The sequence below is a fragment of the Mirounga leonina genome, unplaced genomic scaffold, assembly GCF_011800145.1.
Source record: "Mirounga leonina isolate KUSES-001 unplaced genomic scaffold, KU_Mleo_1.0 Mir_197, whole genome shotgun sequence".
NCBI classification, from domain to species: domain Eukaryota; kingdom Metazoa; phylum Chordata; class Mammalia; order Carnivora; family Phocidae; genus Mirounga; species Mirounga leonina.
The window spans coordinates 5,231,372-5,246,842 of NW_023270494.1; the positions used below are offsets into that span (position 1 = coordinate 5,231,372).

General features: G+C 43.9%; 1 protein-coding gene across 2 annotated transcripts in view; it reads left to right on the plus strand.

The window, feature by feature from the left end:
- The window catches only part of RNF157 (ring finger protein 157), a 79,620-nt gene that overhangs the window by 40,080 nt on the left and 24,069 nt on the right, over positions 1–15,471 (plus strand). For both annotated transcript variants that reach the window (XM_035025962.1, XM_035025963.1), the window contains exon 3: positions 11,136–11,224. In XM_035025962.1, coding sequence (XP_034881853.1) covers positions 11,136–11,224 — 89 coding nt within the window. The remainder of the gene's footprint in view (positions 1–11,135; positions 11,225–15,471) is intronic.

Genomic DNA, 15,471 nt, shown 5'->3' on the forward strand with positions numbered 1-15,471 from the left:
TACAGAAGTCAATCTTTAGAAGGCAGCACTGGTAAATGAGCTTTGCAGTAAAGGTTGCTATAATAAAAGAAGAGAATGTAGTCCCTAGCCATTTTTCTATTTATTAATATTTTAAATGCTGGAAACAAAAACAAACAAACAAACAAACAAAACCCAAAAAAACAAAAAACAAAAAAAACAAAAAAAACCCAACCAAACAAACAAACAAAAAATGCTGGAAACACAAGTGTATGTCCTCAGTTAACCCATACCTTAAAATATGTTTAAAAGAAAGAGGAGAGGGGCGCCTGGGTGGCTTAGTCATTAAGCGTCTGCCGTCAGCTCAGGTCATGATCCCAGGGTCCTGGGATCGAGCCCCACATCGGGCTCCCTGCTCAGCGGGAAGCCTGCTTCTCCCTCTCCCACTCCCCCTGCTTGTGCTCTCTCTCTCACTGTGTCTCTCTCTGTCAAATAAATAAATAAAATCTTAAAAAAAAAAAAGAAAGAGGAGAGCATGTGGTTGGGCTGAGCACTTCACAGAAGTAGTGATAGTAATAAGTACCAGTGGGCAGAGGTGACGGTCTACAAAGTTATTTCACAAATAATAGCTAAGCCATTGTCTCCTGGCCTCTAACCTCCCCAGATGCTGGGGCTGGGGCCCAGGGGTCACATTTCTCCATCACCCACTGCTCCCTGCCAGGCTCCGCCAACACGGGGTACTGGAAGGACTGGAGGAAGAGAAGGGCCCACCTTGGAAGTCCAATAGGGACTGTACCGAATCTGTAGATTGCTTTGGGTAATATGGACATTGTAACAATATTAATTCTTCCAATCCGTGAGCATGGAATATTTGTCTTTTGGTTTGTCTGTGTCATCTTCAGTTTCTTTCTATCAACTATACTCAAGAAGAAGAAGAGAAATTCTGAGTCCCAGGTTCAGCAGGCCTCTGGGATCTGATAACCCCCACCTCTCCCCTCTGTTCCCTCAGCCCAAAGGGGAGGGAGCTACTTCCTGAGGTCACTCGCTGTCAGCTCAGTGTCCCCTTCTCCTGTTTTAGTTCTCTAATGCCTGTTTAACCAGTGCCTTATATTAAATTCTCTCTATTAAAATAACCGGTGTGGTTTCTGTTTTCCTAACTGGACCTTGATTAATAGAGCCCTTAATCTCACAAGTTATGAGGTAGCTAATAGTAAGCATATTTTACTGGTAAGGAAGTGGGGACTTAGTGAGGTACAGTAATTTCGTCTGAAATTATATGACCAATAGTACAAGAGCCAAGACCCACACCTTCTACTTTGAGATCCTCTGATTTCCATTGCATCTTAGCATTTCTCTTGCTGAATAACCTCTTACACAACCATGGTCCATTTATCCAAACTAAAAGTTAGCATAGGTGCATTGCTATTTTTTAAAACTACAGACTTTACTTAGCTTTCTTTTCACAAAATCCCCCCTCCCCCCCCAAAAACCCACTACAGACTTTATTAGGACCACACTAGTTTTTCCACTCATGTCTCTTTTTTGTTCCCGAATCTAATCCAGGATACCACACCTTTGCTTGTCACATCTCCTCACCTCTGTTAATCTGTGACAGTTTCCTGGTTTTTCCTTATTTTTCATAACATTGACAATTCTGAGATGTACTGGTTAGGTATTTTGTAGAACTTCCCTTGGTTTGGTTTTCAGGTGTTTTCTTGTGATTAGACCAGGGTTATAGATTTGGGGGAAGACTACTAGGAGGTAAGTGCTCCCCTGATTGCACCACCCCAGAGGTACATGACAGCTCATCTTAGTACTGCCGATGGTGACCTTGATCAGTTGGTCAAGGTGGTGTCTGTCAGGTTTACCCACTATACGTCTTTCCTTTTCCATAATTTATTTGTTAGAAGCCAGTCACTAAATCCTTGCTGAACTTTTGACTTCCCACTTAATTAGGGAGCTATGCTTTCTTAACAGATTATTAACTAGCACTTAAAGAATCTTTATATTAATGGCCAAGAATTATAAACCTAAGAATCAGATTAACGATGTTAGGTGATGTGACCATGTATTGCTTCTTGGGGAATTATTATCCATTGTACTATCTTTGTTTTGTGCCATGTTTAAACTTGGAACTTGGCTATTTTTAGTCTCAGAAAGCTTATGGTTAATGCCAGGACACCTATTTATTCTTGATGAACTGGAATCATCCCGGCAGGCCCTAAAAGATGATCAGAAGCTCAGGGTCTTAATAGCCTCCGGGAAATCAGTTAAAAGAGGAAGAGCCATAGAGACACAGTTGCTGAGAAGAGGAAAATTGGAAATGTTAAATGATGTGGCTAAAGGAGTGGAGATTTGCAAGAATGGGCTGAGAGGTGACAGGTGACGGAGATGGAGATGCGGAAGTCTCAAGGAGGCCAAGGGAGGGATGGGGATGGAACACAGAAGGAGAGGGAAGCCAGTGACAAAAATCGACCTTGGAGTTGGACTCTGCCCCTGGTATATTGTAATATGTGCATTTTGTCTCTGAGATTCACCATTTATATTCAACCTATGAAGGTTATAGTTCTAGCTGCTAGGTTTCACTGTATAGCATACTTCAATGAGCTTAGGCTTTCAAAGGAGCCAGATAAAGTAGTTCAGTTGGGTTATATAACCTTAGGTATTCACTGCTGTTAAAGGGTGACTGAAAAATAATCAGAGCTCTCAAAACTTTTGGAAGTTTAGCAGGACAAAGTGGAGCGAATGTCGCCTTGTTAAAGTAGCTGCAGGATACAGATCATAATATTAATAACTTAGAAATTAAAGTTATCGGGGCACCTGGGTGGCTCAGTCGTTAGGCGTCTGCCTTCGGCCCAGGTCATGATCCCAGGGTCCTGGAATTGAGCCCCACATCAGGCTCCCTGCTTGGCGGGAGGCCTGTTTGTCCCTCTCCCACTCCCCCTGCTTGTGTTCCTGCTCTCGCTATCTCTGTCTCTGCCAAATAAATCAATAAAATTAAGAAAAAAAAAGAAATTAAAGTTATCAAGACATATGCTGTAGGTTTTTATTGTATGCTAATTATATGGAATTTACAAATCTCATGGTTAGCTGAAGAAAATAAAATCTCAATAGGGTTACTGACTCAGAGTAATGGCTTTCTTCCTAGGGATATATCTGCAAATAGATAGCCTAGGCAAAGTCACCAGACCTTACCAGGGCTGAGAATCCTGTCATTGATTGGCTTGTAAACTTAACTATTTCTGTATTTCATACTGTTATTCTTTTTTCTCAAGCCAGAGCATATTTTCTTTCCAGGAATATGAGAACAGACTTGACCACTCTTGTAACTAATCTTGGACCTTATTTATGTCATATTAGAGTCAGTGTATTTCAGTGGGAGCACAGGACAGCTTGGAGTTTTTCAACTTGAAGACCAGCTTATGGGGTTTTTTTTGCTTTTGAAATATGGAATGGGGCGCCTGGGTGGCTCAGTCGGTTAAGCGACTGCCTTCGGCTCAGGTCATGATCCTGGAGTCCCGGGATCGAGTCCCGCGTCGGGCTCCCTGCTCGTCAGGGAGTCTGCTTCTCCCTCTCCCACTCCCCCTGCTTGTGTTCCCTCTCTCGCTGTGTCTTTCTCTGTCAAATAAATAAATAAAATCTTTAAAAAAAAAAAGAAAGAAATATGGAATGAAGAAGACTTTGTTCCTCTTGCCTGTCTTAGTAATTGGCCTGTTGAAAAATGACTGGAAAACTAACACTTGGTGGCATTGGAACATTCATACGCTTCTTTGGGGACAGAAAAAAATATGTGTGGTATATTTTAAAATACCTCTTTCGACTAATACCGGTCCTTGTCTCTCTGGGCATATTCAGTGTCAGGCATCTCAAAATCTCTTGTTTAAAAGTGGATTCTTATTTGTGAGCTGGGTTATGAGTCTTGCGACCAGATGAAATCCGGAAGTCAGGCGTCTAGAATGGCGTGCTTGTCTGAAAGGAGTAGTTTCTCTGACCATTAGTCATTATTTACCAACTTGCTGGAGGGAAAAGATGACTGTCTGCTTTAATAAAAGCACTTCTTTTTTCCCTTTTAACCCCCTTTAAAATTATCTGGTGTTAGGCAAAATCCTTTATAGCTAAAAACAGCTCATCTTCAGGAAGGTACTTTTATTTTAGAAGCACAGTATGAGTGGGTTGTGCTTTATCTGGGTCCTGTGGGGGGGGGGGTGGTGTCTTGGTGAGAGCTTTCTATCAGTGGGGAACTGAAAGTCGGGGAGGTTTCAGTTGTCACCAAAGCAGTACATAGCAATGGTCATTGACCCAGATCTGTGTGATTTTATGGTGGATGCTTTACTCTGCAGTGGATTTTTCATGCTTTTCTTATCACCTGTTAGGGTGATTGGAGAGAATTGGTTAATTGGACGTAATCTCATCCTAGGGTTTAAATATTTTGGAAAAGGTCAACATCAGATGTGATGTCACATAGCCATGACATTGGTCCTGTGTGCTTCCTGCCAGGGAACCTTGCAGAGGAGTTAACAGACTATAAATAGACTGCCTTCTTGGATTGATTCCTTTGGTAACCGAACCTGGACACAGAGCATCTTTGTGTTAAGGTCATCTTGTGACACCCTCTTAATGTCTCCCTCACATCTTTGATATACGTGGAAAGAGTGTCTCGCATGTTATCAGCTTTGTGATCACCAGTCTTTCTACACTGGTGATTGACTCCCCACGAGTAATGGGAAATCGAATGGATGGGAAATTAGTGAAAAAAGGTTTCACTGCTATAAATATAGCTCATTTGACGTTCTGGTCCACCGCAGGCCCAATACAGTCTGTCTCAGGGCTGGTTAAATAGGCAAATTTGTATTCATTTCACAACGTTCAAGCCGAGACTAAACTGTTCTCCCCTGACACTGATTTAAGAAAATGTTCTAAAGCATCACCAGCCTAAAAATACCCACTGGTAAGTCTTGGACACATTACACATCTGAGAAGAGGGGAAGTAGAGAAAGCTGAGAAAATAAGCAGACATTAAATAAAAAGGAACTGAAATTTAAATATAAAAGCCCTAAAATCTATAAAAGAAAGCATGCATGTAGTGCTGTAAATGAGTTATTCATACGACCCCAGATGTTGGTTTCCATAGTAACTATTATTTGATTCTTTGGCACAAATATTACATATCTGCTAATGTATAAAATGAGTACTTTTCTATCTTAATTATAGATTATCTAAAATAATATCCTGTCTCTTTGAAGCAGGGCTTTGGCATTCGGAGCATTTTCTTTCCTAAATGAAAACTGAATTAGTGCATTTTAATTTGTTTTTCTCCCCCACCCCCCTTTTTTTTTTTTTCTATTTTTCAGCCTTTTTTCCTATTAAGTTTCCTTTCAAGGAATGTTCATGGCATCATTGTTTGTAATTGTGAAAACTAGAAACAGATCAAGTCTTCATTAGTGAAAGATTAGTGAGTACATAATGGTATGAAGTAGACTTCCCTAAAAAATCCAGGGCTCGGGCGCCTGGGTGGCTCAGTTGGTTAAGCGACTGCCTTCAGCTCAGGTCATGATCCTGGAGTCCTGGGATCGAGTCCCGCGTCGGGCTCCCTGCTCGGCAGGGAGTCTGCTTTGCCCTCCGACCCTATCCCCTCTCATGTGTTCTCTCTCATTCTCTCTCTCTCAAATAAATAAATAAAATCTTTAAAAATAAAAAAATAAAAAATCCAGGGCTCTTTGGAGACATGATCAATTCCAGGGATGGAGAAAAACATAAGATTAACCTAGAATATCTTGTGACTCTAAAAAGTAAGGAAGTGCTCACAAAATGATGGAGGCATTGTCAAAGGACAGAGTAGCCAACTGAGGGAGCCCCCAACGGCCACATGGAGGCTGCTGTATGCATATGACCAAGGCCGAGGCTAATAGCAAATGTTAGCAAATTATGTGGTTTTTTTTAAAGATTTTATTTATTCATTTGACAGAGAGAAACACAGCGAGAGAGGGAACACAAGCAGAGGGAGTAGGAGAGGGAGAAGCAGGCTTCCCGCCGAGCAGGGAGCCCGATGTGGGGCTCGATCCCAGGACCCTGAGATCATGACCTGAGCCGAAGGCAGACACTTAACGACTGAGCCACCCAGGCGCCCCTCAAATTATGTATTTTTTTAAAAAAACCTTATTATTGAAGTTAATTAATTATTTTTCTGAATGACTGTAGTCCTTTTTATAGACTGCTGGGAATTGCCCAATAATTTACAACTAAAATAAGATATCTTATTACCTCATAGGCATTGTGAACATATTTTCTACAACAAAATCTGAGTGCATCTGTTGGGGTAGTTTAACAAAAAAAGTGAAATTAGAAATTAGAATGGTTTAAAAAATCTAGGACGGGGCGCCTGGGTGGCTCAGTCAGTGAAGCGTCTGCCTTCAGCTCAGGTCATGATCCCGGGGTCCTGGGGTCGAGCCCCACATCGGGCTCCCTGCTCAGCAGGAAGCCTGCTTCCCCCTCTGCCACTCCCCCTGTTTGTGCTCTCTCTCTCTGTGTGTCAAGTGAATAAATAAAATATTTAAAAAGAAATCTAGGATATATGGTTGCTACACACACACTCACACACGGACTCATTCAGTGGCGCACGACGCTGCTTCTGTTCCGTCTAAACTGGCAGTTCCTCCTTTGGTCACTAGGTGGCACTTGGCCAGTGTCCGGCAAGTGTAAAAGGAAACTGATGAACGCTAGGATAAAAGGCCAAAGAGGAACTTACTTGCTCAGTGTTCACGCACAACCTGGATGGGCAATCCCCTGGGGCCCATTGAAAGAAAGAGTTCATTTGGCTGAGCCTGTGCTAGGCTCCTGTGCTGGACTTGCGATGTTCGGGATTTAAAGGACTCTGAGATTTGGGCTACTTTCAGTACAGACACAGCAGGCCAGTCCTGGGAGGGTGCTGGACCAGATGCAAGCTGTCACAGCTCTGGGCCCCCTACGGACAGAACCGAGAGAGGGGTGCCTGGCCCCTCACCGAATCCCAAGCCCAGCACGCGACTCAGGGTGAAGTGAGAGTATTCAGTGGATGGATACACATCTTTGTTCCTTAAAAATAGTTTCGAGGAGAAACCACTGTGTTCTAGAAATATCTGTCAGCACCACGCTTTTGAGCAGCTCAGGCAGGAGGTGAGCAGTGGCTGCTTCTGCCGCTGGCGGTGTTCTCTGGCGCCGCCATGCCCTGAATGTATGTTCGTGTCTTCCGCAGGGGCTCTTAGATCTTGCCAATGAAAGGATTCCGTCGTGCTGTGCTCCAAGGAAGCTTTTCTCTGAGACCTCAGATACTCCCGTTAAAATCTAAAAGGAGTATTGCATTAGATCTGCTTCTGTAGGTACCGTTGGCTAAGCGTAAGGATGTAATCCAGAGTTTCGACTCGCGTTCAGAACCTGAACAGGATTTGGTATCTTTTGCAGTGAGTGTTTAACTGTCAGACTCTCTACACTTTACACAGCCTCCTAGAGAACTCCCGGGATCGGAGCCGCTTGCCCTGCACTAGCTGAGGCAGCTGCAATGGAAAGAATGTGGCTTTGGAGTCAATTCCTGGTTCTGGGTTCAAATCCTGATGCTGCTACTCATTAGCCCTGGGTCTTCAGTAATTACACAAATCTTTTTTTTTAATTAATTAATTTATTTATTTATTTATTCATGAGAGAGAGAGAGAGGCAGAGGGAGAAGCAGGCTCCCAAGGAGCAGGGAGCCCGATGCGGGACTCGATCCCAGGACCCTGGGATCATGACCTGAGCCGAAGGCAGATGCTCAACCATCTGAGCCACCCAGGCGCCCCTACACAAATCTTTTAATTCAGTTTTCTCATCTGCAAAATGAGGATGTTAATACTGACATTCATTTATCTAATCAACCAACATATTTTTGAGTTCCTTGAGGACCTGACAATCTGGTGTGCATGGCAGACATGTCTCTTAGTGTTGAGCATATCAAATAAGAATGTACTTTTTATTTTATTTATTTATTTATTTATTTATTTATTTTAAAGATTCTATTTATTTGAGAGAGAGAATGAGACAGAGAGAGCATGAGAGGGGGGAGGATCAGAGGGAGAAGCAGACCCCCACTGGGCAGGGAGTCCGATGCGGGACTCGATCCCGGGGCTCCAGGATCATGACCTGAGCCGAAGGCAGTTGCTTAACCAACTGAGCCACCCAGGCGCCCCAAGAATGTACTTTTTAAATTTTATTTTTTGAAAGATTTTATTTATTTTTTTATTTGAGAGAGAGAGAGCACACGAGCAGGGGCAGAGGGAGAGGGAGAAGCAGGCCCCTTGCAGAACAAGAAGCCCGACCTGGGACTCGATCCCAAGACCCTGGATCATGACCTGAGCCAAAGGCAGACGCTTCACCGACTGAGCCACCCAGGCGCCCCAAATAAGAATGTATTTACACTGGAGGTGGATGGTGGTGATGGCAGCATGACGTGTGAATGCATTTAAGGCCACTGAACTGTGTGCTTAAAATGGTGAAGGTGAACATTTTCATATTATGTGTATTTTACCACAATTAAATGAAGTAACATAAAAAATTATATATATATATAAAGAACCCAGCCTGATCCTGGCACATAGTAGATACTCAGTAAACATCCACTAAATTAAGGAGTAAATGGTGATAAAGAAGGACCAAACAGAGTTTCTTCTCTCAGATACAACCTTGGCACAACTAGGCCTGTCAAGGGAAAGAGATGGCCTTTTCAATCTTGTACAAAATATGCCACCAGGTCCACAGATGGAGGAAGACTGCCAGGCCTTCTGTAAGGCCTATCCTGACTTCTTGCCTCAAGCTCAAGATGGCCTTATGGAATGCCTTCCCATTTCTCAGACATCATTCTGGAGTATATAAACTGAGCAGCTTCATGAAGGATACCTAAATGCAGTTTCTGGAATTCTGTGGCACTTTTCATAATGAAGACAGGCTTTAGGTAAAGACTAGTGGACAAAGAATAAAGTTTGGTCTGCTCGGAGACTAATGGACAAACCCTCGAGGTCAGTACCTTTCTGACAGAGAACTGAAGCTCCAGGATTATTCTAAGTGGAAGACGAAGAACACTCATCTTTCTTTTTCACTTTCCTTTTGTTTTTCTTTTTTTGGGGGGGGAGGGTGAAGAATGAAAGAAGAATCGCCTTTTTTTTAAAACTCAGGTAGGAGTTATGGATAACTCCCAAGTACCTGTGCAAATGAATATGATTAACTTTGCTACTCCAGAAAAAAATTTTAATCCCAAAGTCATTTATTTTGGCTTTAGAATAGACTAGCATTTGTGTCGGATTTTCTTGCCTAATTACTTTTTGCTTAAGCTTATTTTAAAATTGTTTTAAATTCCTTTAGTGTGACAGCCTAGGGAAGTGGGGGGTGGGGAAATGGGCCACAGAGAGGATCTGAACTAGAATTGCAGCTTTCCTATAGAAAAGCCTCCTCGTATGCTGCCAGTGGGAGAGCAAAATTGGAATCAGCTTTCTGGAGAACAATTTGGCAAAATATTTTTTAAAGTCTTAAAAATATGCTTACTCTTTGATCCAGTAATTCCACTTCTAGGAATTTGTCCTAAGGAAGTAATCAAACAAGCCTGCAGAAATGTAGGAACAAGGCACTCACCACAACATTTGTATCGGCAAAAAAAAAAAAAAAAAGACGACGACGACGAAAAACGAGTAAAACCAATGGAAAACATTGAATACTGTGAAATTGATTAAATAAACTATGTCCCTTTCTCCAACGTGTGTAGTCATGTTGTCTGATTATAGACTTTTGAAATGTTTACCACATCTTTCTAAGTGAAAAAGAGAATAAAATAGTGGGCACAGTTTGAAACCGTGCCTAGATACAGAGAAGGATAGGTGAGGAGATGGATGGATGGGGGAATGGAGGCCTATCTCTCCAAGACACATTCTGCAGTGTTAACTTTGGTATTGCCGAGTGGTGAAATTGTAGCCTATCTTGTATTTTTTGTGTGTTTTTCAGATTTTCTACTTGAACATGTATTGCTTTGTAACTAGAAAAACCAACAGTCCTATATTTTAAGAGAATATATGTTTAATGTATCAATGAACACATTTAGTGTTGCTATATAATACCCACAAAGTGGGTAATCTGAATGCACATAAGGTAGACGGAATGTATTTACTTCAGGGTCACATTCATACAAGTGAATTATCAGCAATCATATTAAATACATAAAATCAGATGTACCGTAGGTTAAATTATGTTTCCCAAGAAAAAGAACCACATTCAGCAAAAATCTGTGAAGGCACAATTAGAGGATCATGTCGGTGTCCTATTTTCTGATCCCAGCACTAGGAGGTAGACAGTTCTAGAGCTAGGAGTACCACAGTTTTGCCAAGCTACAAAGACTGGTCGGTGGGTTTTCTGTGAATTATGTGTAAAACATGTTTATTGTCCAGATAACACTAGAACAATACTGGCAGCATTAAAATCATTCTTAATTGTCTGAAAGCAAACCCCATTTAAATTTTCTACTGCGTCCCCTTCCTTATCTCATTATCATCATGCAGAACTCCACATCTCAATGGGGAAAGAGTGAAAGCATAAGGTAAATGACAATCATAAACCTTTGATGACCCCAAAATAGCTCTTGGCTACATTTTCAAGAACTCTGCTTTATATAACCAGCTGCAGGGAAAATTTGTTCTTCACTGTTTGCAGCCTCAGCTCTGTACACATGATGGGGTTCTCTTTTATTTGCAGTTCCTAAATTCCGAAGACACCATGTGGCTTCACTGAAGGAAAAACCTTGCAGGTCTGGCTCCCTGTTGTCTCAGGTCAGATGGAAAAGCCTTTTGTGATTAACTCGGCCACAGTGTGTCCTTTGGTATTTGGAACTTCAGTAGGAGTTTTTATTAGTTATCCACATTTTGAATGCTGACTCAAATAAGCTGCCTACAATGGAAAAAGCAGATAAATCTAGCCCTTTTGACGCCAAATCGAATCCCCGTTCTCCCACTGGCTGTGACCTTGAGCAAGTTCACTTAACATGTCGGGTCTTGGTGTCCTCAGTTAGGAGAGTGGGGCCTTCCCATTTCACCTCGAAAGGCTGTTCTTTGTCAGCCATGAGGCTTTGTGCCAGGAGGGGACAGTTATGGTCTCTCTAAACACACTGCCTTCTCCCACTTTGTTTCTGACAGTTTCCTTATGCTGCCCCACCTCCCCAAGAGCCCGTGAAGACTCTGAGAAGCCTGATCAACATCCGGAAGGACACACTAAGACTCGTAAAGTAAGTTCCCCTGGGGTGGGGCTCAGGCCAGGTTCTAGGTGCAGCGCAGCCGACTCCCCCCAGAGACTTGGGAAGCAGTTTCTGCCAGACCCGGAGTCTGATCCCCCGGGGCTCAGGGACGTGAACCGCCCTGGCACTGACCGAGCAGCCCTGGCCCCGGAGATTAGGTCTTCCTGCATCTAGATTGTTCAGAACTTGGCGTCTGTGTTTGTGAAGGATTTTCCCTTTCCTGGAAGCAGTCCTTATTATCCTTGTTTTATTATTTTTTTAAAAAAAAGAAGAATTATTGCGAGAACAATTGAATTTTGCCACTGCTTCAGCAAGCCTAGGGAAAAATGGGATATTTGAAGTTGGAATATAACATCCTTATTTTATTGCTTACATTTACTCTTTATCTCATGTGTCCTTCCTCTGAGGAACTCATAGTGCCCTCGGCTGGTTGGTTAATCATCATCATCAACATTAATGATCATCAACACTTGCCTTCTCTGTGCGATCTCTAAGATAGTGTAATTTCGACACTGATGCTGCAGATAGCCAGTCTGCTAATGCACTCGCTGGTCCCCTGGGAAGGCAGATTTGGCTAGGGCAAATGACGGGTCCCAGGTTTTTCTAAATGGACACGGAAGATGTCAGTCCTGTTAACATTAGGAAGTTTATTTCTCTCAGATAATTGTTTTAATATAACAACTTTATTAAGATAAAACTCACATGCTGTACAATTCACCCATTTAAAGTGTACAATTCAGGGGCGCCTGGGTGGTTCATTTGGTTAAGCGTCTGCCTTTGGCTCGGGTCCTGATCCCAGGGTCCTGGGATTGAGCCCCACATCGGGCTCCCTGCTCAGCGGGAAGCCTGCTTCTTCCTTTCCTGCTCACCCTATTTGTGCTCACTCGCTCTCTCTCTCTGTCAAATAAATAAATAAAAATCCTTAAAAAAAATAAAATAAAGTGTACAATTCAGTGGTTTTTAGTATATTCAGAGTTGTGCAATCATCACTACCATCGAATTTTAGAACATTCTCGTCACCCCCCAAAAGAGACCCTAGACTCACTCGTGGTGACTCCACATTCCCCCCTCAAAACTCTCTTCCAGACCTAAGCAGCCACTAATTTACTTTCTGTCTTTTTCTCTTCATTTTTATGTTTCATTTGTCCCTGAAGTTTTGACTGCTTCTCCAACTATTCCCCCAGCCCCGGAGTCCACTCTGGGGACCAGGCAGCCTCAGAGGGAGGTGCTCTGCCGGGGAGCAGCCTGCAGCTGGGGGCTCGCCCTCCTGGGGGCGCTTCACCCTCCCTGGGGCAGTCCCCGAGGCAGCAGAATGGATTGAGGCTCCTGAGGCCACTCTCTGCACTGTGTTTCTCTCTCATCACACGTGGCTATGGCTCAAGGGCCACACTCCAGCAGACTCTGCAGTGCTGGGAGGCGCTAGCAGAACCCCGCCTGGAAGCCGAAGACCACCCTGCTTCCCAGCTCTGCAAGCACCGAGCACGTGCTCACATAAGTCCCTGAGCTTAGAGAGCAACACCACACTTTACCTTTCTCGGCTGTTGTCAGGATTCAACAAGATAATAGGAGGAAAAACACCTGCTGTTCAATAACCGTTAGAGTGAAGGGTGTTCTTGCTCTGTTTTTCCAAGATTACGGGAATAGGGTAGATTCTGATTCACAGATTTCCAGGTAAAGATGGAGGATTGAACATCTTTTGCTTCCAGTCAAAACCCACTAATACGAGTATTTTTTAAAAGCATTAATCCAGAAGACCTGGGGGGGATGGGAAAGAAGCCACAGCAGTGCGGTTTAGGGACTAGAACAAAGGCCAGTGTTAAATAACTTAGCAGGCCCTGGAGATCAGAATCCTGAGTGAGCAGAAGGAAAAGCTGAGAGTCACCCAGTTAAACTGTTACCCCTGAAGGCTCAGGAATTGGCAGTACCAGGGCCTCTGGACACCAAGATGGGAGGCAAAAATGAAGAGGATTGGTGGGAAGCATGCTGAAGAGGCTGTCCGATCCCCCGCTATGCTGCACAGCCAGAGTTGCCCTCCCCACACCCTGGCGGAAGGCTGGCAGACGATTCTCAATGGAAAAGTTAAAACAGAGACCCTGGACTCAGGGGACCCAGGCACAGCTAAAGTTGAACTCAGTACTAAAAATGGGGGTTAAGTAAATTTAGGTACACTGGATGTTGAACCCTCCAGCTTGCCGCCCTCACACCTTCTGCCCCCAGGCCCTCGTCCAAAGAGAGGAACACTGTCTCTGAGGAGTAGAACCCTCCCGGATGGGAAGACCAAAGAGACTGGCCTTGGAGATTCCTCCAAAGACCCAGATCAGTCTCTGGGGAAGCCCAGGGTCCCCAAACTACACCATGCATTCAGAGTTCCAATTAGGGCTTTTAACTTTCGTTTTTTTAAGATTTTATTTTATTTAGTGCACCTGGGTGGCTCAGATGGTTAAGCATCTGCCTTCAGCTCGGGTCATGATCTCCAAGTCCTGGGATTGAGCCCCGTGTCGGGCTCCCAGCTCAGTGGGGAGTCTGTTTCTCCCTCTCCCTCTGCCTCTCCCCCTGCTTGTGCTCTCTCTGTCTCTCTCTCTCTCAAATGAATATTTTATTTGAGAGAGAGACAGCACCCACACAAGCCAGGGGAGGGGCAGAGGGCAAGGGGAAGCAGACTCCCCACTGAGCATAGTGCCCAACCCTGGGCTCATCCCAGGATCCCAAGATCATGACCTGAGCCAAAACCAAGAGTCAGACGCTCAACTGACTGAGCTACCCAGGCGCCTTTGGGTTTTAAATTTCTTTTTTTTTTTTTTTAAGATTTTATTTATTTATTTGACAGAGAGAGCCCACAAGCAGGGGGAGAGGCAGCGGGAGAGGGAGAAGCAGGCTCCCCGCTGAGCAGGGAGCCTGACGTGGGGCTCTATCCCAGGACCCTGGGATCATGACCTGAGCCGAAGGAGACACTTAACCGACTGAGCCACCCAGGCATCTCTGGGGTTTGAAATTTCTTAAATATGAGCAGACAACCAAAGCTTCTTAGATGTGTAAGGAATGCCCATAATATGAAAGACAGTGGCAGAACAAACCAACAGGGGAAAAAAAGACTCAGAAATTAAAAACATAGTAGCAGAAATGAAAAAGCCAATAGAATGGAAGAAGAAAAGTTGAAACATTCCAGAAAATGGGGGTGAAAAGGTTGAGATACAGAAAAGAGGAAAGATACAAAGAATAGAGTGCCAGTGCACAAGGTCCTACATCCAACTAATGGTTCTGGAAAGAAAACAGAAAATATAGAAGGAAGGAAATCATCATTAATGACATAACTAATTTAAGAGAATTTCCCAGAACCAGAGGGCCTGAGTTTCTAAATGGCAAGGACCACTGGAGCGCCCAGGTCAATGGATGATAAGGCAAAGGCCCTACATCAAAGGAAAACAGGGTCAGCAATCAGAATAGCTTCTTCTTGGGAGCAACACTAGAAGCTGAGAGATAATGCAGCCATGCTTTCAAATGGCTTTTTAGAAGTATTTGTAACCTGGAACTCCTTACTCAACCAAACTTTCAATGTAGTATGACTGTAGAATAAAATCTCCCAAAGAGTTTGTCCCTCCGACACATCCTAGTGGAAGAGGGGCCCTGCCACAAGGAAAGCGTACCCTGATGAAGAAGTTAGGAGATGCGGGAAGGAGGTGGCGGGGACTTCCCAGGGTCATGGGGGAGGGTGGTCCCTGGAGGCTGTGTGCAGGCACATAGCAGGCCTGGGGTCCCCTGGGCACCTCCTCAAGAAGACGAAATGCACGGAGCACCTGGCGCTTCTGAACATGGAGAGAGATTTAACCAGCCAGCAGAGGGCTAGGGTTTGGGTGGGTGATAAAAGACACAGAAAACTGAGCCACTGAAAAAGGAAATGAGCCCAAACTCCAACAAAAACTGATGCAGGAAAAGACAAATAATCAGCGATTACTCTGTGGCTAGGTTGGGGATCATGTGAATATAATCGCAGTAATGCAGACACGAAGGTACTGAGCTACCAGAATCATGAAGTATGCACTGGGGGGCGGCGTACTTATATGGGGCAGCGAGAGGAAAGAGAAAGAAAACCTGCCTCCCATGGTAGGAAGTCTGTGGATAACACCTGAAACTGAAAAGTCAAGAACCGTGTGAGCATGTTCTGTAGAAACATGCAGGTAAATGCCAAAATGATCAGCTAAAAGAGGTAGAGATGGTTTCTGAAGAGGAGGCGGGGGGAG